The sequence below is a fragment of the Myxine glutinosa genome, chromosome 12, assembly GCF_964187855.1.
Source record: "Myxine glutinosa chromosome 12, kmMyxGlut1.1, whole genome shotgun sequence".
Taxonomy (NCBI): Eukaryota; Metazoa; Chordata; class Myxini; order Myxiniformes; family Myxinidae; genus Myxine; species Myxine glutinosa.
In genome coordinates, this window is record NC_136272.1 from 367848 (window position 1) to 390166 (window position 22319).

The 22319-nt window shown below is 43.2% G+C and overlaps 1 protein-coding gene across 1 annotated transcript in view; it reads right to left on the minus strand.

Moving 5' to 3' along the window:
• Positions 1–22319, minus strand: part of LOC137438265 (epiphycan) — a 188698-nt gene that overhangs the window by 102589 nt on the left and 63790 nt on the right. Inside the window, exon 3 of the mRNA XM_068133381.2 lies at positions 7730–7808. Within this exon, the coding sequence (XP_067989482.1) occupies positions 7730–7808 (79 nt within the window). The remainder of the gene's footprint in view (positions 1–7729; positions 7809–22319) is intronic.

Here is a 22319-nt window from a genome sequence, read left to right on the forward strand (position 1 = left end):
CATCGGCTCGGTCCAAGCAATGTCACCTTTGCCCGGCTTCCCCCGGAGGGCCTCGTGCAGGGGGCGCAGGAGCTGGGCGACGCGGGGCAGGAAACGGTGGTAAAAGTTCACCATGCCCAGGAACTCCTGGAGCCCCTTGATCGTGCGGGGGCGCGGAAACCCCCTGACCACCTCCACCTTGGCCGGTAAGGGGATGGCCCAGTGCCTGGTGACGCGGTGCCCCAAAAAGTCGATTTCGGCGACGCCGAACCGGCACTTGGCGGGGTTGACGATCAGGCCATGCCGGCCCAGGCGTTCGAAGAGCGTGTGGAGATGGCAGAGGTGCTCCTCACGGGACGCGCTTGCGATGAGGATGTTGTCCAGGTAGACGTAAATGAAGTCCAAGTCGCGCAAGACGCTGTCCATCAGCCGTTGGAACGCCTGAGCCGCATTCTTCAACCCGAAGGGCATCCGCAGGAACTCGAAGAGGCCGAATGGTGTGATGACGGCCATCTTCGGTATGTCCTCTGGCCTGACAGGGACCTGGTGGTATCCGCGGGTGAGGTCCACCTTGGAGAAGAGGGACATTTTCGCCAACAATGTGGTGACTTCAATTGTCATAATGCCACCTGGTTGGGTGTGGGTTCTGTGACTCACTGGGATTGACACAATCTGTCAATTTCCCGACCCGGATCTCAGCCAATGGAGTATCTTCTCTTCTAGACTTGGTTATGACTAACTTCCCTGCTAATGTCTGCTGCTCTTATTCTGCTCCAATCGGTTCTTCTGATCATGTGCTTGTCAAAGTGGACATCTCTCTGGCCATTCTCAGAGAGCCTCCTCAGCGTCGACGAGTCTGGCATTTCACTCAGGCCGACTGGGACGGTCTTCAAGCAGCCATCATTCGTCTGGATTGGTCTCCCATCTCCACTGCCTCTGACATCAATTCTTCCTGGGAATTCTTCCAAAGCAAACTGATCTCTCTCATGCACAGATTTATCCCATCTCGCCTTCAGTTGTCTTACCCTTCCTCCCGTCCATGGTACACTGAATCTTGTGGTGAGGCAGTTGCCCTGAAACAACTTGCCTTTGCCTCTTGGAAGGCTAATCCAACTGAAGGAAATCTCAGTTCCTTCCACCAAGCTCGGAACAAGTGTGTGTCTACCCTCAGGAGTGCCAGGAAGTACTATCTCTCCTCACTCAAGAATGAACTCTCAAACCTGTCTCCTTCCTCCAAATCCTGGTGGCGTCTGGTCAAATCCGTTTCTGGTGTTTGTTCCCCCTCCATCCCCTCCCTTACCTCAAATGGCCACACAGTTGACATCGCACGTGACAAAGCTGAATGCCTCAACTCTGTGTTTGCCTCAAAATCCTTAGTCCCAAACCCATCTCTCTCTGTTCCCACCTTTCCCAGTCGAACCAAACTGCTCCTGGACTCTGTGACCTTCTCTCCTGACAAGGTGGAGGAGTTTTTGTCAAACCTCGACTCTGATTCTGCAACTGGACCAGATGGCATCAGCCCACGGGTCCTAAAATCCTGCTCTGCCGCTCTATCTCACCCTCTCTCTGTTCTTTTCACCCTATCTTTTGCTCAAGGTCATCTGCCAGCATCCTGGAAATCAGCAAACATTACCGCTTTACACAAAAAAGGTGCAAAAACAGATCCTTGCAACTACAGACCAATCAGCCTGCTCCCAATTATCAGCAAAGTCATAGAATCCATCATTGCTTCGGATATGAAATCTTTCCTCTTCTCCAATGGCTTGATCTCTGATCATCAATTTGGTTTCAGACCAGGTCACTCTACTCTGGACATGCTGCTTCTGCTGTCTCAACAATGGATGGAGGTCCTCATTGCCAAACAGGAAATCAGAGCTGTCTCCCTTGACATATCTCGTGCCTTCGATTCGGTCGAGCACCCCGCTCTGCTCACCAAACTCTCCTCTTATGGCATCCATGGAAACCTCTACGCATGGCTTGCGGACTTCCTCTCTGGTCGTAGTCAACGTGTGGCCCTGAATGGATTTCTCTCTTCTCCCCTTCCCGTTCAGGATGGAGATCCCCAAGGCAGTGTGCTGGGCCCTGTGCTTTTTCTGGTCTTTATCAATGATCTCTCCGACTCTCTGGAAAATCCTCTGTATCTCTTTGCTGATGACTCCACTCTCTGCCGCTCCATTCCTCTTCCCTCAGATCGGCAGTCTGCAGCCTCCTCACTCTCTGAAGACCTGGACAAAATCACAGACTGGTCAAACATGTGGAACATGTCTTTCAATCCTGACAAATCTCACACTCTTACTATGTCTCTCCGAAAAGTTCGACTGGACAACCCTCCCATCTACTTTCTCAACAATCCTCTCCAAGAAGTTCTGTCGCTCAAGCTTTTGGGTCTCACCATCTGCCATGATCTTTCTTGGGAAAACCACATTTCCAAGCTGGCCTCCAAAGCCAGTCACCGACTGGGCATCCTCCGTCGTGCGAAGTCCTTCCTAGGCACACCTGAGCTCCTCACCACATACAAGGCTTTCATCCGCAGCTCAATGGAATACTGTTCTCCCCTATGGGCTGGTGCTCCTGCCTCACACCTGGCTCGGCTTCACGCTGTTGAATCCAAAGCTTTCAGAATCATTGGAATCTCCCGCGATGAAGCTATCTCTGAGGGCTTTTCACTCACTCACCGCAGGCAGGTAGGTGGTCTTTCTGTCTTCTACCGACTCCTCTCCAGCCTTGCTCCCCCAGCTCTCTCTGTGCTCTGTCCCCCAAATATTCCTACAGGTCGCACAAGATCTGCCAGCCACCCTCTGATGGTTAAACTGCCGAAATCTCGGCTCTCTGCTCACCTTCACTCTTTCATTCCTCTTTTCTCCCGCCTCTGGAACAAACTCCCACACTCACTTCAATCACACTCCTCCCTCCAGGTCTTCAAAACAGCTGTTCACCACCATCTCTTATCTTCCCCCATCCAAAACCTTGATCTTTTCTACCCCCACTAATTCACCCCAGATCCACCTTGTTTGAAATTCCAACTTCTTTCCTGGAAGTCTTGGCAGTGTCCATATGTTTTATACCTCTCCCACCCCCCCCCCCCCCCCCCCTTCCCATGCCTCCCCCCCAAAGCCCTCTCCCTCCCACAGTTCTCTCGATGTCTCCATGTCTCTCGGTCCCTCTCTCAAATGTTGTGTTTGTGTCCTTCCCCCTCTCTCCCCATCTTGTCTACCGCTCCCGATGTTATTTGTTTTGTGTGTCTGTTTGTCTTTCTGTGTGATTAATGTTCGCTCTTTCACGAGCCTCGATCTTGTATACAAAAAAAAAAAAAAAAAAAAAAAAAAAAAAAAACGGGCAGAAAAGTCTTGGATGTGAGGGACCGGGTAGCAGTCGGGGGTGGTAGCATCGTTGAGGCGGCGGTAGTCTCCGCATGGCCGCCATCCCCCGCCGGGCTTCGGCACGATGTGCAGCGGCGATGCCCATGCGCTGTTGGAGCGCCGTACGATGCCCAGCCGCTCCAGCGTAGCGAACTCCGCTTTCGCCACCGCGAGCTTCGTCGGCTCGAGGCGGCGTGCCCGGGCGTAGACCGGTGGCCCGACGGTGGGGATGTGATGCTCCACCCCGTGCTTGACGGCCACCGCCGAGAAGGTGGGCCGCGTGCGGGCCGGGAAACTATCGAGGAGGCGGGTAAAGTCATCCGCTGCCAGAAGCGTACAAAGCAAACTCGCCGGGACGGAACCGTTTAGCAAGCCACTTGGTGAGCCGCTCGGTGAGCCGCTCAATGAGCTGCTCAGCGAACAAGCGAGCGAGCTAAAGGTTTCGCCCTGGACGAGCCGTCTGTGCTTCACGTCCACCAACAACCGATTTGCACATAGGAAGTCTGCACCGAGCAATGCCATGGGCAGGCTGGTGGTTACAAACGACCATTGAAAGTGCTGCCTTCTGAACCGCAGGGAGAGGCAGCGCTTCCCGAATGTGCGTATGGGTGTACCATTGGCTGCAAGCAACGCGGGGCCCCAGCCCGCGGTTTGCTTGTCGGACGCGTGGGCTGGGATGACGCTTACCTGCCCTCCTGTGTCGCAGAGGAAGCGGTGCCCGGACAAGGTGTCCGTGATGAATAAGAGGCTGCCGGAAATGCCGACGCTCAGGGCCGCTACCGAGCATCGGCTCGGTCGTTTCCCGACTTGCCAAACGAGCATGGCGGGCAACACTTCTTAGCCTTGTGGCCGAACCTGGCGTGGAAACGGCACCAGGCTTGTGGCGGGAGCGGCGGAGGCCGCGGCTTTTGCCGCTGCAGTGGTGGTAGGCAGGGCGTGGCGGCGGCCACAAGGTGTGCATGTGCATCAGCCTCGGGATCCATGAGGTGTGCAGCCGCATCAGCCTCGGGATCCACGACGGCCGCACCGAAGCTCGCCCGCATGTCACAAGTCGCGAAAAACTTGTCGGCCTCGACGGCCAGAGCGCGGGGTTCCTCTATTTTGGAACCGGCCAACGCGAGGCGTACCTGTGCCGGTAGCTGGCATAGAAAAAGCGCCCGGAATAAAAAATCCTGGGCTTTGTCACCCAGCAACGAGAGCATGTCGTCCATCCGTACCGATGGTCGTGTGTCGCCGAGTTCAGGAAGGTCCAGGAGGCGGTCCGCCCGTTCGAACTCCGTGAGGCCGAACGTGGCGATGAGGAGACATTTGAGCGCCCTGTACTTGTGCTCTGCCGGTGGGTGCCGCAGGATGGACACGACTCGGGCGGCCGTGCCGGGCCCGAGGGCGGCGATCACGTGATAGTAACGCGTCTCGTCCGCCGTTATTCCTCGAAGCTGGAAATGTGCTTCGGCCTGCACGAACCATACCTCGGCCTGTGCTTCCCAAAACTCAGGGAGCTTTACCGCGACCGCGTTGCTGGCCATGACGCGTTCTGTGGTCAGCGACGGCTGAACCAAAAGGGGTCACCAGTGTAGCGTGGTGCTACGCACGCAACTTGTTTGCCAAAGAAGGTAAGCCACAACGCGTAGGATCAAAAGAGTCTTTATTGTAAAGCTCAAACTGTAGCACTGACTTGCTCGGGGCTGTGAGCCCAGTGTATATCCCGAGGCCATGCCTACCCCTCGGGCATGGCCGACACCCCATTGGTGCGTGGAATGATGTCACCACGCCAGCGAGCCATCGTGTCCGCCACAATATATCCTTTTAAATCAGAGAATAAAAAGAAATGACATTAACAAAATTATTGACACCCGAGACTTAATAGCACAGACATTGGACAAAATAACTGCAGTCAACAGCTTCCTATAGCCATGAATGAGCTTCCTACACCTCTCTACTGGCAGTTGGGCCCACTCTTCTTGTGCAAACTGCTTCAGTTCTCCCAGATTTGAACGGTGCCTTCTCACAACTGCTGTACCAACTGCAGATCTTCCCACAGGTGTTCAATGGGATTTAGATCTGGACTCATTGCTGGCCACTTCAGAACAGTCCAGCGTTTTATCTTGAACCATTGCTGAGTGCTTTTTGAAGTGTGTTTGGAGTCATTGTCCTGCTGCAAGACCCGTGACCTTCGACGGAGACCCAGCTTTCTGACACTGGGTTGAACATTGCGCTCCAAAATGCCTTGGTAATCTCCTGATTTCATGATGCCATGCACACATTCAAGGTACCCAGTGCCAAAGCCAGCACAGCAACCCCAAAACATCACTGAACCTCCTCCATGTTTGACTGTAGGGAAGGTGTTCTTTTCTTTGAAGGCTTCATTTTGTTTTCTGTAAACATAGAGATGATGTGCTTTTCCAAAAAGTTCTAATTTGGTCTCATCTGTCCACAGGATATTCTCCCAGAAGGATTTTAGCATGTTCAGGTGTGTTTTGGCAAACTCCAGTTGGCTTTTTCAGCAGTGGGGTCCTCCTGGGTCTCCTACCATAGAACTGTCTTTCATTGAGTTGATGACGGATGTTGTGAGTTGAAACTGTCGTACCTCATCTCTGAAGATGAGCTTGAATCTGTTGGGCAGTTGATTGAGGTGCTTTCTCCACCATTCGAACAAGCCTTCGCTGCAATCTTCGATCACGTTTTCTCTTGCGGCCACGTCCAGGGAGGTTGGCTACAGTGCCATGGGCCTTAAACTTCCTGATAACATTGCGTACAGTGGACACAGGAACATCAAGATCTCTGGAGATGGACTTGTAGCCTTGAGATTGTCCATGCTTGGCGACAATCTTGTGTCTGACTACGTCAGACAATTCTCTGGTTTTTTTTCTTTTCTCCATGCTCATTGTGGTACACACAGTGACACAAAACAGCAGAATAACTCATTTTCTCTATTCAATCTGGTTGAATGAGTGATTTTTTTATATTGCAGGCACCTGCAACTCACCACAGGTGAGTTCAATTCCAAAGTAAGGAAGTATCACCTGCTTGAAATCTAATGAATTCTAACAACTTCGAAAAGGTGCCAATTATATTGCCCGGGCCAGTTTAGGATTTCTGCGTGGAATAAGGTAAGATTTAGTAATTTTTTCAGCTTTTTTTGTTTTGTTCCACTGCAAACCAAAGAAATACATATGTGGATACCAAAATATTTTTTCATTTCAACAATTTTCTGGAAGAAATGGTGAATTATTTGAAAAAAGTGCAAGGGTGCCAATATTCATGACTGTGCACACACATATACACACACACACACACACACACACACACACACACACACACACACACACACACACACCAAAAGTGATAATGGTGAACAAGGAAGTAATACTCATTCAAGACCTAATGATCCCATCGAGTGTGAACACTGCAACCAAACCATTGTGATTGGATATAATATTTAGGTACAAAAAGGAAAATACAGCATTTGCTAATTAAGGATTCAGTCCCCAGGGAGAACGGTCTCCAGAAGTTGAAGAGAACGGAAATGGTACCAGTGATGATGAATAAGAACCTTTCAGTGATATTAAAATCAATCCCTGGGAACATGAATGGCACTCTGGCACTCCACCAGGTTGACCAGTTTACATTTGGTATCCCACTGATTGGCCAGATTTGGATCCAGACCTTAATCAAAATCGAATCGACTTGTTCTCGTCACACACTCACCTTGTCCAAGTTTTGTCATAATCCTTCTACAACTTCATGAAATATCATGATGTGTGTCATTTTTGGCCCCATCTCTCAATCTCAATGACTAAGAAAAAATTTAATAAAAACCCCTTGCCCTTGAAGCCGGATCTGGGGTCAGATCTTCACAAAAATCGAATCAATTCTTCCTCGTCACACACCCAATATGTCCAGCAAATTTCGTCTGGATCCGTCCACAAGCTTTTGAGATATCCTGCTCACAGACAGACAAACAGACAGCAGTGAAAACAACCTCCGTGCACATTCGGTGGTGAAGGGAACAATAAATCTTCACATATTTCGTCGAAGAATTGAGGTCCTTCACCCAAACGAAGGTGGACACTTGGATCCTTAGGACTTTGTTCCACCTTCTGAAAGCCAGATATGGACGTAACAACCACACACACCACATACCACATACCACACACAGTGTGAAATGAATCCATCCTTCCAACCTCAAATTCAAAAATTTCAACAATAGACATTTCCTGCTAAATCCCATGAATGTGTGTCCTTAAAATGAGAAAGCATGTAGTATACCAGCGAAGGTGCATCGCAGCTCTTAAGGAGCATCATTGTTCACAATGATTATACTGTTCATTTACGTTCATTACTTTGTTTGTAATAATTGTTCAATTATTACATTACTTCGTGCAACATACACATTGGATCTTCTGGGGTCGCTCTGTCCAAAGCATCTGCTTCCGGATTGTCCACCTCTGCTGCTGTGTATTCCTCATCCTGGGATAAAGAAAATAATTAGGAGGAAAAGAAGATCATGCTGGACACATCATCTTCCAATAAACTGATGTGAATCCTCCCGAAAAAGAAAGCCAAACTTTTAAAAATCTGTTAGTGCCTTTTCCTTATTATTTCAGCTTTATCTTGGAGTGTACTGACTTCGTTTTATTCTGCACATACATATGAAGTGTTAATTAACGTATATTTAATTTGATCTGATGATCAATACTTCTATGGTGGCCCCAATTATCCCGTCTTGTGGGATTAGTCGGGGGTCAGGAGGGAGTTGAGTCCGTGAGTCAGGATCAGCAATGCAATGCTGTTCCTGCTCCATGTGTGTGTTTGATTCCGTGTTTTGTGAAATACCATATGCCCTTCCTACTCGAAAGGGATCGTGTCGGATCTCACGAGAGCACGACACGCAGCTACAGCCTGACAATAAAGCAGTTATCTTACATGGTGTCAGAAGTTAACAGAACTCACTGCTTTCCGACAAATGACCATCCATAAATACTCCGGCAAACGACCATCCATGTATATTCCGACAAATGACATCCGTGTATATTCCAACAAATGACATCCGTGTATATTCCAACAAATGACATCCATGTATATTCCGACAAACAAACATCCAAAAATACTCCGACAAACGACCATCCATAAATACTCAGACAAACGACCATCCATGTATATTCCGAAAAACGACCATCCATGTATATTCCAACAAACGACCATCCATGTATATTCCGACAAATGACCATCCATAAATACTCCGACAAACGACCATCCATAAATACTCCGACAAACAACCATGCATAAATACTCCGACAAACGACCATCCATAAATACTCAGACAAACAACCATGCATAAATACTCCGACAAACGACCATCCATAAATACTCCGACAAACGACCATCCATAAATACTCCGACAAACGACCATCCATGTATATTCCGACAAACGACCATACATAAATAGTCCGACAAACGACCATCCATGTATATTCCGACAAACGACCATACATAAATACTCCGACAAACGACCATCCATGTATATTCCGACAAACAACCATAAATAAATACTCCGACAAACGACCATCCATAAATAATCCGACAAACTACCATCCATAAATACTCCCACAAACAACCATCCATAAATACTCCCACAAACGACCATCCATAAATACTCCGACAAACGACCATCCATGTATATTCCGACAAACGACCATCCATGTATATTCCGACAAACGACCATACATAAATACTCCGACAAACGACCATCCATAAATACTCCCACAAACGACCATCCATAAATACTCCGACAAACGACCATTCATAAATACTCCGACAAACAACCATCCAAAAATACTCCCACAAACAACCATCCAGGAATACTCCGACAAATGACCATCCACAAATAGTCTGACAAACAACCATCCACAAATACTCCGACAAACGACCATCCACAAATACTCCCACAAACGACCATCCAGGAATACTCCGACAAATGACCATCCACAAATACTCCAACAAATGACCATCCACAAATATTCTGACAAAGGACCATCCACAAATACTCTGACAAATGACCATCCACAAATACTCCGACAAATGACCATCCACAAATACTCCGACAAATGACCATCCACAAATACTCCGACAAATGACTATCCACAAATACTCCGACAAATGACCATCTACAAATACTCCGACAAATGATCATCCACAAATACTCCGACAAATGACCATCCACAAATACTCTGACAAATGACCATCCACAAATACTCGGACAAATGACCATCCATGTATACTCCGACAAATGACCATCCACAAATACTCCGACAAATGACCATCCACACATACTCCGACAAATGACCATCCATAAATACTCCGACAAATGACCATCCACAAATACTCCGACAAATGAACATCCACAAATACTCGACAAATGACCATCCACAAATACTCCGACAAATGACCATCCACAAATACTCCGACAAATGACCATCCACAAATACTCGGACAAATGACCATCCATGTATACTCCGACAAATGACCATCCACAAATACTCCGACAAATGACCATCCACACATACTCCGACAAATGACCATCCACAAATACTCCGACAAATGACATCCACAAATACTCCGACAAATGAACATCCACAAATACTCTGACAAATGACCATAGTAGTGTAATAATGTTCATCCTGGACCCCATTGACTTACATGTTAATTTTCCTCAAAACAAACACCTCTTTCTTCACCCTCATTTCCCCATTGACTTGCATGTTAATTTTCATTAATTTTTTAGAGATTATCATTTCCCCTGAACACCTTTTTTTCCCTCCCACCCTATCCTCAATCCTCCTTCATTAGACCACTCAAACAATGATCCTTCTATATGATGAACCTATAATCCTTCTGGCCTTATGAACCAAGTCTCAATGATCTTAGACCACCCTCTAATCCCCATTAACACCCATCCTTAATCCTCCTTCATTAGACCACTCAAACAATGGCCCTACGAATATTTACCCCTACCCCCTATGATCCTTCTGGCCTTATGAACCTATGATTCTTCTGGTCTTATAAACCTATGATCCTTCTGGCCTTATGAACCAAGTATCAACGATCCTACATCTAATATATTTTAACTGAGTGTCTACACCTTTTTAACCTCCACTCTTTAGTCTGGTTGATAATGGAAAAAGGTGGCGGTAGCCCCTTAAAATCCCTAACCCATTATATATATAACTTATCGCTTATATCTTATCACTTATATATCTTATCACTTATATATCTTATCACTTATATCTTATCACTTATATACTTATGACCATAGGGGAGACTATCAATTCCATTTTTAAAAATAAATCTCTTATCATCAAAAGCCCCCATTGCTTTCTTATTTATCTCTTCTGAATATAATTGATGTTTATAACTTCTTATTCCATTAATCTTTCTAAACACTTCTTTCTTTGTTGTTATTATCTGTTTACTTGTGTTTTTTGTAATTCTTTTGAGTAAAATGAACCCAAGATTTCTTCTCCATTTAAATCATATAATTTGTGGGTCCAAGGGACTGTATTCATTACATCAACAATTTTAAATAATTCACGAGTCCATTTTTGTGTATAACCTTTCTCAAAATGGCTTTTCCATTTGTATATTCAAGACCAACACCGACAAATCACCGACAAAATCACCGACAAGACATCAAGACCAACCTCATCTCCATCTCATCTGCTCCATCATTTGAACACCTGGCTTTTAAACTCTCTGGTCACACACAGTCAGTCATGGCTGTTGTCTACCGCCCTCCCAAACCACACCCATCATTCCTGTCTGACTTCTCCTACTTTCTGTCCCAGCTATGTTCCCTCTCCCCCTCAATCCTCCTCCTTGGTGATTTCAATATCCACATGGACTCCACTGACTCCACGCTAACCACTGACTTCACTGATTTACTCACCTGCTTTAACCTCACTCAACATGTCAACTTTCCTACCCATAACCGTGGTCACATTTTGGACCTTGTCTGCTCTACTGGACTAATTTTGCACCATCTCTCTGGCTCCGACCTCACTCTCTCTGACCACCTAGCCATCACTCTGACCATCAACATCCCCACCCCAGCACCAAGGCATTATCGCACTATCAACTTCCGTAAGCTAAACGCTCTTTCACCTACCTCATTCTCATCGACCCTCTCTGAAAAAATGTCCACTTCTCCCTTCGTTGACCTCCACACCCCTTCTGACCTCAATGACTACTACAACCACACTCTCTCCTCCTGCTTTGACCAACTTGCGCCTATAAAAACCAAAACAGTTTCTTTCACCCATTCTGCTCCCTGGTTTACCCCTGAACTCCGCCTGATGAAAACTCGTGCTCGCCAACTTGAAAGACTCCGCAATAAAACAGGTCTCACAGTTCACTCCCAGGCCTACAAGGACCACATACAACACTATAAAGATGCCCTCTCCCGCGCCCGCTCCGCCTACTACTCTCAAATTATCCACTCTGGCCCCGGAAACCCAAAAGCACTCTTCTCTACAATAAACAAACTCCTCAGCCCCCTGAACACCACCACCCAGTCATTCACAATAGACAACTGCATCTCCTTCCTTTCATTCTTCCAACGCAAAATTGAAAACATCTACAACAGCTTGACCACCGCCGCACCCGCTCCCCCTCAAACCACCTGCCCCCCCTTATCCTGCCATCCCCTGTCTCAATTCTCCCCAGTCTCCCCTACTGACCTCTCTGAACTCCTCATCGGAATGAAAACTGCCACCTGCACTCTTGACCCCATCCCCTCCAGCTTTGTCAAGGCCTCCCTTCCTGCTCTCTCTCCACTTATCATTGCAACAATAAACTCCTCCCTGTCTACAGGCATCGTCCCACCATCCCTCAAAATTGCTGCTGTTACCCCCATTCTGAAAAAACCTGGACTAAACCCTGACACCCTAAATAACTTCAGACCCATCTCCAACCTACCCTTTCTGTCAAAGGTTTTGGAACGCGCTGTAGCCACTCAACTCAAACATCACCTCTCTGCCAATAACCTGCATGAAACATTCCAATCCGGATTCCGCACCAACCACAGTACTGAAACTGCTCTCCTCAAAATCACCAACGACCTTCTCCTCTCCTCTGACGCTGGCAACCTCAACATTCTCATCCTCCTCGACCTCAGCGCCGCCTTTGACACCATCGATCACACCATCCTCCTCACCCGACTTGAAACCACCTTTAACATTACCGGCACTGCCCTCTCTTGGATTAAATCATACCTCTCTGACAGACGTCAGTTCATCTCCATCAATAACTGCAAATCCCCCCCTGCTCCCCTCCCCCAAGGTGTCCCCCAAGGTTCAGTTCTTGGCCCCCTCCTCTTCATCCTTTACCTGTCCCCCCTCGGTCACTTAATCCGCCGTCATGGTCTCCAATTCCACTGCTTCGCTGATGACATCCAGCTTTTCATCTCCACCAAGTCCATCTCCACCGCCACCCACTCTATCCTGACAAACTGCATCACTGAAATAAAATCCTGGCTTCAAATCAACTTCCTCAAACTTAACTGTGATAAATCTGAAATAATCATCATTGGCCCAAAAACGCTCACCAAGTCCACCCATAACTTTGCCCTCAACATCGACGGTTTCCCAGTATCCACCTCCCCTCACATCCGGAATCTTGGCATCATCTTTGACCAAACCCTCTCCTTCGACAAATACACTAAACAGATCACAAAGACAGCCTTCTTTCACCTGAAAAACATCGCCCGTCTCCGTCCATCCCTCTCCTCCGTGGCTGCAGAAACCCTCATCCACGCCTTCATCATTTCCCGTCTGGACTACTGCAATAGCCTCCTTTATGGTTCACCCTCAACAATCACCAATAAACTCCAATACATTCAGAACTCCGCTGCCCGTCTACTCACCCATTCCCGGACCCGTGACCACATCACCCCCGTCCTTTACAAGCTTCACTGGCTCCCCATCTCCTAGAGAATCCAGTACAAAATCCTCATCTTGACCTACAAAGCCCTCCATAACCTGGCCCCATCCTACCTGGCTGACCTCCTCTCCAGACACACTCCCACCCGCAACCTCCGCTCTGCTGGTACCAACCTCCTGACCCCCCCCCCCCCCATCCGGACCAAATTTAGATCCTGGGGGGACAGGGCCTTCTCCATCGCTGCTCCCACCCTCTGGAACTCGCTACCTCACACCATCAGAGACTCCTCCTCACTCACCACATTCAAAACATCACTCAAGACCCACCTGTTCAACACTGCATTCAACATTTAACCCACAGCATCTAACCCCTGACTATCTCCTCTCCTTCTCCCTCCTTTGTGCTTTGAATATTTCCCTATTGATTCTTCTTTTTTTGCAATTGTTTTTATGTTTTGCTATGCATTATGTTTTGCACTCTGTCAAAGCGTCTTTGGGCTTCCTGAAAAGCGCTATATAAAATAAATGCATTATTATTATTATTATTATTATTATATTCTTACAATATCACCAACTTTGAACTTAGGTTTTCTCAAATTAATCTCCTTTTCATATTCTAATTTTGTAAATGTTTCCGATGGTTTTGATTTTGTTGATGAATGAACTGTATTATTGTAATTATCTACAATATCCTCAATTAAATATACCCACTGTTGAGAACCGAGTTGTGTGAATTTTTTATATAATTTCTCTTTCAAAGTACGATTAAAACGCTCAACAACAACTGCCTTTCCTTCATTAAAGGTGCTGTATAATTTAATACCCTTCCCCTTAAGAAATTTCATAAATATTTTGTTATAGAACTCTGTTCCCTCATCAGTCCATAACTTCTTTGGTTTTCTTTTATTCCTATCAAATATTAGCTTAAAGGCTAACATTAAAGTATTACCCTTTTATTTTTTAAAGGAACAACCCAGGCAAATCTACTCCTCAAATCAATAACGGTTAAAGCATACCTGTATCCCTTATCATTATTTAGTTCAATTAAATCAGCGGACCATATGTGGTCGGTGTATTTAGAATAAACCTTCCTTCTTTTAAACTTTGTGATTATAGGTTTATGTAATTCATTAGCCAAAAGCTCCTCAGTCTTGATGACATCATTAGAGCCTAATAGTTTTTTGAGGGTGAATAACCAAGACCAAGTTTCAATTTAGCATTTATCAATTTTTTCACAATAAACCTATCAACTTTCTCTCTCAATGTCGGATTTCGTATCAAGGACAAATTATACAACATTTCTCTGTCTGCTTCATGTTTTTCATCCAATGTAGTGGTATTCCCATAAGCAATATCATGCTTCATACACACTTCATCAACCCTATTTATAGGTCTGGACCAAGGTTTAGGATTGTCAGCCTCATCTAATCTTTTATCCAGGTTTGTTCCTGGACCACAGAAAGAATACCCTGGAAGGTGTAATTCCCCTGGAATTCCAGTTGTTGTAAATTTACTTCCTGACAGAAACTTTTGTATGTCTCCTCCTCTTTTAGGAGAGATGAATTGGCACTTTTTAGAGCCACATACTTGACATATTCCTTTTTGATAAACTCTATTATTTTTAGCTTTAACATAAGAGATATTTTTAGATTTAGTTTTCTTTTTACATTTGAGACAATAACTCATATTTATTTATCAGAAAAATTCCGACAGAGTATCAAAACCTTTTTGGTTTTCAACATATACATTTCAATCTTTCTTTTTAAAACATAAAGAATCCTAAGGAATGCCTTCACTCTCTCCTCCATTTATTTACAAATAAAACGAACTAAAGTCAATAACACCAACATCATGAACCACATAATCTCTTCCTTCTTCTTCACCACTTTTTTCGTTTAGATCTCCCCCCTGAAATTGAACTCATCTAAGCCATTTTTAAAATCAATGCCATCGAAAGAGTCATGAATTCTTTAATTACCTCCTCAGTGAGTTGAGATTGATTTATTTTCAGTAATACATTTAATCTTTTACGAATCTCACTGATTTCCCTCTTCTCCTTCTCCTCCTTCTCCACCTTCTCCCTCTCCTTTTTCTCTCTTTCCTCCCTCTCCTTCTTCTCCATTTCCTCAACAATTTTTAAAACCAATATTTCCATTAGACTTTTCATTTATTTATTTTCCTCCTCACTGCGTTGATTTTGATTTATTTGCTGTAATACTTTCCATCTTTTATTAATCTCACTGGTTTCCATCTTTTTATATTTTTCCTCCCTCTCTCTTTCCTCCCTCTCCTCCTTCTCATCCTTCTCCCTCTCCTTTTTCTCTCTTTCCTCCTTCTCCTCAACTCCTTCCTCATCCCTTGCTACCCATGAGCTTGAGTCCCAAAGAATATTATACATATATTCATCTGGATTTTGAGATATTCTTGTATCAATATTTATTTTTCTCATAATAGGATACCAATAAGATTTGTTGATGATTTCTAAAAGAGTTTTATGTTTCATAACTTTGAGAAGTTCATTTTTATTTCATATTTTAAACAAGTCGCTATTTGTGGGTTTAGCAATATCAGTATAAGCCCAGTTTTTAATGACAAAATTTCCATGTATATGCTCCACATCATAAGTAGTAAGGGAAACATATGAAAATCTGTTAACTAAATTGTTACCAAAAAATTTCTTCACCAATACGTTTGTAAAGGTGTGTAATAACATGTGTTAAAATGTTGAAGGTCAACTCCCGTGGGAAACCCAGAAAAAAAGCTGTTGAATTGGGGTACCGAAAAATTATTTTCGAGAATTTTTTTTTTTTTAAATCGGCCCTTAAGTAATTTATGAGGGGTCAAATAAGGGTTTTTCATGATTCTGAGTTGATTGTTAACATTTATATTTCACCACAGACACTCCTTTGTGGAAAAATAATTTCTAAATATATCTCATTTTCTACTTTGCAGGACATGGAGTCCAGCAATATGGATGAAGACGTTACTCCACCTGTGCTCAATTGCTTCATCTGTGCACGCTCGGATACACCAGCTGAAAGGCTCATACAGGCAACTCCAAAGGGATACTCAACTTTATTGAAACAAGCAGAAACTGTCGAAAATGTTACTGTTGTGGAACGTATGAAGGAGGCTCAAAAGGAAGGAAAACTGAGGTACCACCAGAAGTGTAAAAATGATCTGTACAACAACTTTGTTGCAACCACCAAGAAGTCAGCTCAAGCATCAAAGGCAGAGAAAGTGTCATCAAAGTTGAAGAGAAGACGCACTACTTGTGAGTTCAGTTCATCAACTGGCTGCAGTTCTAGAAGATCACAGTCAGTTGACCTCCTGTATAAGGATGTATGCATTCTTTGCAACCAACCAGCCCAGCTATACAAAAATAATCCAGCACAAGCTAGAAAGAAATACAGAGTGCCAGATAATTTGACTGCAGATACACTGAAGGCAAGCTTGCTGAAGACAGCACGGAGTCGCGGGGATGACTGGGGCACTGAAGTCACTGGACGCCTGGAAGGGATCAACGACTTGGTAGCAGAAGAAACACTGTACCATTTGCGATGCAAACTTATGTTTGCGAGAGGTGACAGTTTGTCCAAGACTGATGAGGAAGGAAAAAGGAAGAGAGGACAGAGGAGTATTGATGAGGAGCGAGAGGCAGTTTTTATTGAATTCTGCGAATGGTTAGACTCAGAATTAGAGCATGGGGTAATGAACATGGACCAAGTCCATGAAAAGCTGCAGGAGTTTGATCAGTCACCAGAGAAGAGCCTTTCTTATTCAAAGCATTGGCAAAGATAAAACTTCTAGAGAAATACGAAGACACCTTGTATTTCACAACACAGGAAAGAAGGGCAGATGTACTCTGTCTCAAAGATGGCACCGACAATATTCTGCGAGAGCATCATGCTAATCTTGACCATGGAGATGAGAAGACTCAGATCATAAAGACGGCACTCAAGTTCATATCCAATGATATTGCCTTGATTGATTTAGGTCCAAAGTCATACCCCACCACACACAGTATGACTGACATCGATAGTCAGCTGACACTTGTTCCTGCAAGCCTTCAGATGTTCTTGAGACCGATTGTCAAGACAGACGAAAGAGTTGCCATTTGGGGGCAGAATTTTATTAAGGCCTGTCGACCTCGGTCTGGAGTATTGCCACACCAAATGGGGCTTGCCATACAACTTGATCATAGATTTGGGTCAAAATGGATGCTCAACAAGTTCCACCGGCTGGGATACACTGAGTCTTACACGGAGACACAAAACTACAAATACTGCTTCCTTAATAGTAGGAGTGGAGATGATGTTCCAGATACTTCTGGCACTCTTGACACCATTGTGGAGGAAACCGATGAACAGATCAATGATGAGGTTGCGGTTGATGCTGCGCTTGAGGATCAATCAGTGATGACAGCCAAAGTGCCAGCCAGTGAAAGTGAATTGTCAAGTAATGATCAGGTGGTCTTTATGGAGGTTGGGGAAACAAACAATGCAGTCACTCAGTTTGTTGGAGACAATATAGATTTAAACATTGTCTCTATTCACGGAAACACTCCCTTTCACTCAATGGGTTGGATCGAAGTCACCTCTCCGGCACCACCTTTGCCAGATCCACAGACAACAGCAGCTTTCCCCCGGGTGAAGTTGAAGGCACTCGACAAAGCTAAGATCCTGAGAGGAACTGAAGTAAAGATTATTCCATTTACGAACAGGAAACAGATAGGAACGAACGCGATCATGTTTCTCCCCCTCGCTGAGCTTTCCTCCTCCCTGGCTCATGATCAGCCACTCCTCACTCCAGGTGACACACTCTGGGCAGCGGCAGGAGTGATCAAACCAGAGACTCTACCTCCAACAGAGGGTGCAGCTGCACAACATTCACTCCGTGCCTACCTGCAGACCCGGGACTGGATCCTTCTACAGAGCATGTCTCTGAACCCCAGTGACTATGGATGGACAATAGGTGTGCATGGGTATGAGCCAGTTCCAATACTGGACCCCACGGCTCCTGAGGAGCTATTGCAGTTCACGAGCTGTAATTGTCATGGAGATTGCAGCAACCGGCGATGCAGCTGCAAGAAGAATGGGGTCACGTGCATCACGGCCTGTGGAGTCTGTAATGGCATTACATGCAGAAACTGCAGTCATGATGTTGTTGAGTCTGAAGAAGACATAGACAATGACTGTTGAAACTTCTGACATTGTGAATGAGAAATAACTCTTGAGTATTATATATGTATGTGAAATAAAAGCTACTTTGTGTGTAAATGTAAAAGTGAAAATATAAATGTTAACAATCAACTCAGAATCATGAAAAACCCTTATTTGACCCCTCATAAGTTACTTAAGGGCCGATTAAAAAAAATAAAAATTCTCGAAAATAATTTTTCGGTACCCGAATTCAACAGCTTTTTTTCTGGGTTTCCCACGGGAGTTGAACTTCAACATTTTAACACATGTTATTACACACCTTTACAAACATATTGGTGAAGAAATTTTTTGGTAACAATTTAGTTAACAGATTTGTGAAATATCTCATAAAATGCCCTTACTAAAGGTATGTAATACCGAGCACCCTTTTCTTGTAGGTATCCCTGAATACAAAAATTATAATTCTCTTGTAGTCTTTTTCCTGCCATTTATGTATCAGAAATATATGTGAGATTAATATTATGACAGGTAATACCACCCCATCTTCCCACTACCAAATCGGTTTGTATTCCTCGGCTTTCTATCCTTATCTCATTACCTTCCTTCTTTGTCATGTTAACCATCGCTATACTATCATATATTTTTCTTTTCTTAAAATCATGTATTTGTTGTTTACTCATTGTGCTTCCACATAAATCCTTATCCTCACCAAGCGGATAATATTCTTCTTTACGAGACTGATTCAAATCATGTAGGTCTCCTAAGTTTATTGAAAAAGACCAATTATACCCTAAATCAGGCATATCATACCCCCATTTATTAATTCGCATGTTAACTATATGTCCTTCTTTATAAAATTCAATTGTAAGCAGGTAGTTAAATTGAATGAGGAAAGGTGTATGGTCAGTATAACCAGGTGTTGTGGTTGTAAATTTTACTTGTTTAACAAAACGTGCTGTTTTATTTAAAGATATATATTGTGATAAATCACTGAATCTAATTAAGTCATTCGCATCTGTAGGGTTTGGATAATTGATTAATTTATAAGTATTCTTCATATTAATATTTTTACTTATACTATATTTTTGTCGTTCAGCCTGTGCCTTTGTATAATAATTTGATAAATCAATATCCTGAGAGGATTCTCCAAAGATAGAACCATCTTTTCCAACATAAGTCATTTATATTAGGTTAAAAATGACATCATAAAAATTTTCATTATTGTTGAGTTGAAATAATACATATAAACATAATTGACTACAACATTTAGAATTAATTTCTTGAACTTGAAATGTTTGATAAACACCATTCTGTAGGAATTGTATTACTTCAACAGGTGGTGGCATACCATAACTATCAAAATAATATTTATCCCGACTATTATGAATACAAACCCAATGAGAACCATTCTGTGTGTCTAAATTCATAATAATATTCTTTGTATTCTTGGTCAACTTTGTTAATTCATCTCTCATACAGATTACCACATTATCAATTTTTAGTTTTTTACAATACTTAGCAAGTTCTATATTTGACGTTGTATTCTTTCCAAATTGTTTAAACCATTTATCCATTTATTTATGAGAAAGATATAACCCATTACCCCTTTTAGTTAGTTTAACACCCGCTTGAGCGATAGAGGAAAGCATATCTCCAACCAACAATCGAGCTTTATCAGGTAAACTTTCAAGTTTTTTAGCAAAATCCACAATTACACCACTTCCACTAATTTGTTTCTCCAACTCCTTGTTATGTCTTTCCAATTATTTTTGAGCTTTTAGTTGTGCCTTCCTTTCGTTAGCAGTTTTTACCGCTGCTGAAATACCACCAGTCAATGCTCCCGCCGCACTTAAACCAGCAAATAAAGGAATTAGAAACGGGAGAAATCCTCCTCTTGACTCGTCTATTGAATATTTCTTCAACATAGGTTTTGTCATTTTAATTTTAAGTGAACCAGCATCATTTAGTGTTTTCACCTGCTTTCTTGTGAGTAAAACATCAATTCTTACTGCTCCTTTTCTTTGAATTGTATTAACGTTAATAATACAAGGCTTTTGATTTTGAATCCAAGATGTTAATTTATTAAGATTGATTTGATTAACATATACCAGTTCTTTCCGACTCATTTATTTATGAGAAAAAACCTATGCGATATTAATCATAACACCATTATCTGTATTAATCTGTAATTCTGTTTCCTCCAAAAGCAAACAATAAGCATCAACTTCTTCATTCTCTCATCTTTCAATGTATAGAGAAGTATCCACTCTATTGGACTTTATAGTTTCCTTTTGAGAACTCAGGTCAATTGCGTAGATTGTATAAAGTTTTTGAAACGCAACCATATCCAAAATAGGATCCTTATTACCGTTGCTTTCACACACCTTTTGGTAAGACTTGTAGGCTTCCGCATAATCATTTTTTTCCCAATCAATTTCCAATCTATCACGTGGATAAAATGTGCCATCAAGAGAAACCCGAAGTTGTTTCACCTTAGCATTATCACTCAGCGCATTATTTTTGTCAGTACCCTCCTCTCCATCTGGTTTTTAAAAAATGAGCCAGAGGTATCGTGGCTTTCCTTGAAGAACACCCAAATTCCAAGTGTAGGTAGTGTGTTCCAGTTTAACGTGTTGACATCTTCTTTTAAGCTACGATACATTTCGCGGTTTCTTTGAGTTAAGTCTTCTGTTCAACATCTCTTCCGTTTTAAGATTAGGAGTATATTCACTGATATACCAACACAAATCATTAATAACAAATTTATTATTGTCTCCAAAAGCATTTTCGGCCCCAAAAAGCAACCTATTTACATTATCATTCCTTTGTAGTTGAAATCTAATTTTAAGACCATACAAAACTTTATCATAATCACAAAATCCAAATATACCTTTCAGAGGTACTGCTACGGTAAAATTATTCTCTGTTTTTGTATCATCATTATACATTGCCTTCCTTTGACTATAACCAGGGTCAGCATTTGTTCCCATTGACATATCAGGAATAAAACCTTCAACAGCTCCCTTACCCATTCTATCACTAAACGAATATAGTGTAAATTTCATCATTTCAGATGTAGCAGAGACATAATCAACCGCTTCAACCTCTTGTGTTCCAATATACAGGCGGACACTATCAAACATTTTCCAGAAGAAATCATTTACGAGTGTAGCATTAGTATTATTCGCAGCCTTAGTGAATTTAAATTTACACAGCAAGAAACTATCAGCTAGATTCAAGTACGTTTGTTGATTATTTATTCAAAACTTTTTGTTCCGTTTGAATTCCAGTCTGTTCCTGTTATAGCATTTACCTTAAAATAGTCTTCCTTTTTAGTGGAGTTTGAAATGATAATCGTATCATCCAAATCATAGATGCTATCAATCGCTTCCATACTTGTATTTATATGGTATTAAAATTGTTGAAACCCTGACCCAAGTATTTTAATGATTTTTTGTCGTTCTTGTGAAGATAGTTGAGTTTTACCTTTTTTAATTTCTTTGATTGCTTGTAATTTATGAGACTCCTTTTGAGCATCTTTTATACTCTTTATAGCACCCGCAACTGAGCCCACGACAGAAGCAGTTGAACCAATTAGGTCTTTATGTTTAAGGATGGTTGAACCAATACCCATTAGAGTATCAATTATCCCATCTCCTTTATTTCTAAATTGATGTCCCACACCCCGTTGTCTCTTTGGTTTATAGTATCCTCGACCAAGAAACATACCTTCACCCTTATAGTATGGTGAAAGGAACATCCCATCCCCTGTAATTATTTTATATTTTCCCAACTTGTGTTTTCTCAAAATAACCATTATTTATTTATTGAAAAACTTCATGTAGGTGAATTCTGATGGATATAATTTCATCATTAAAGGATAT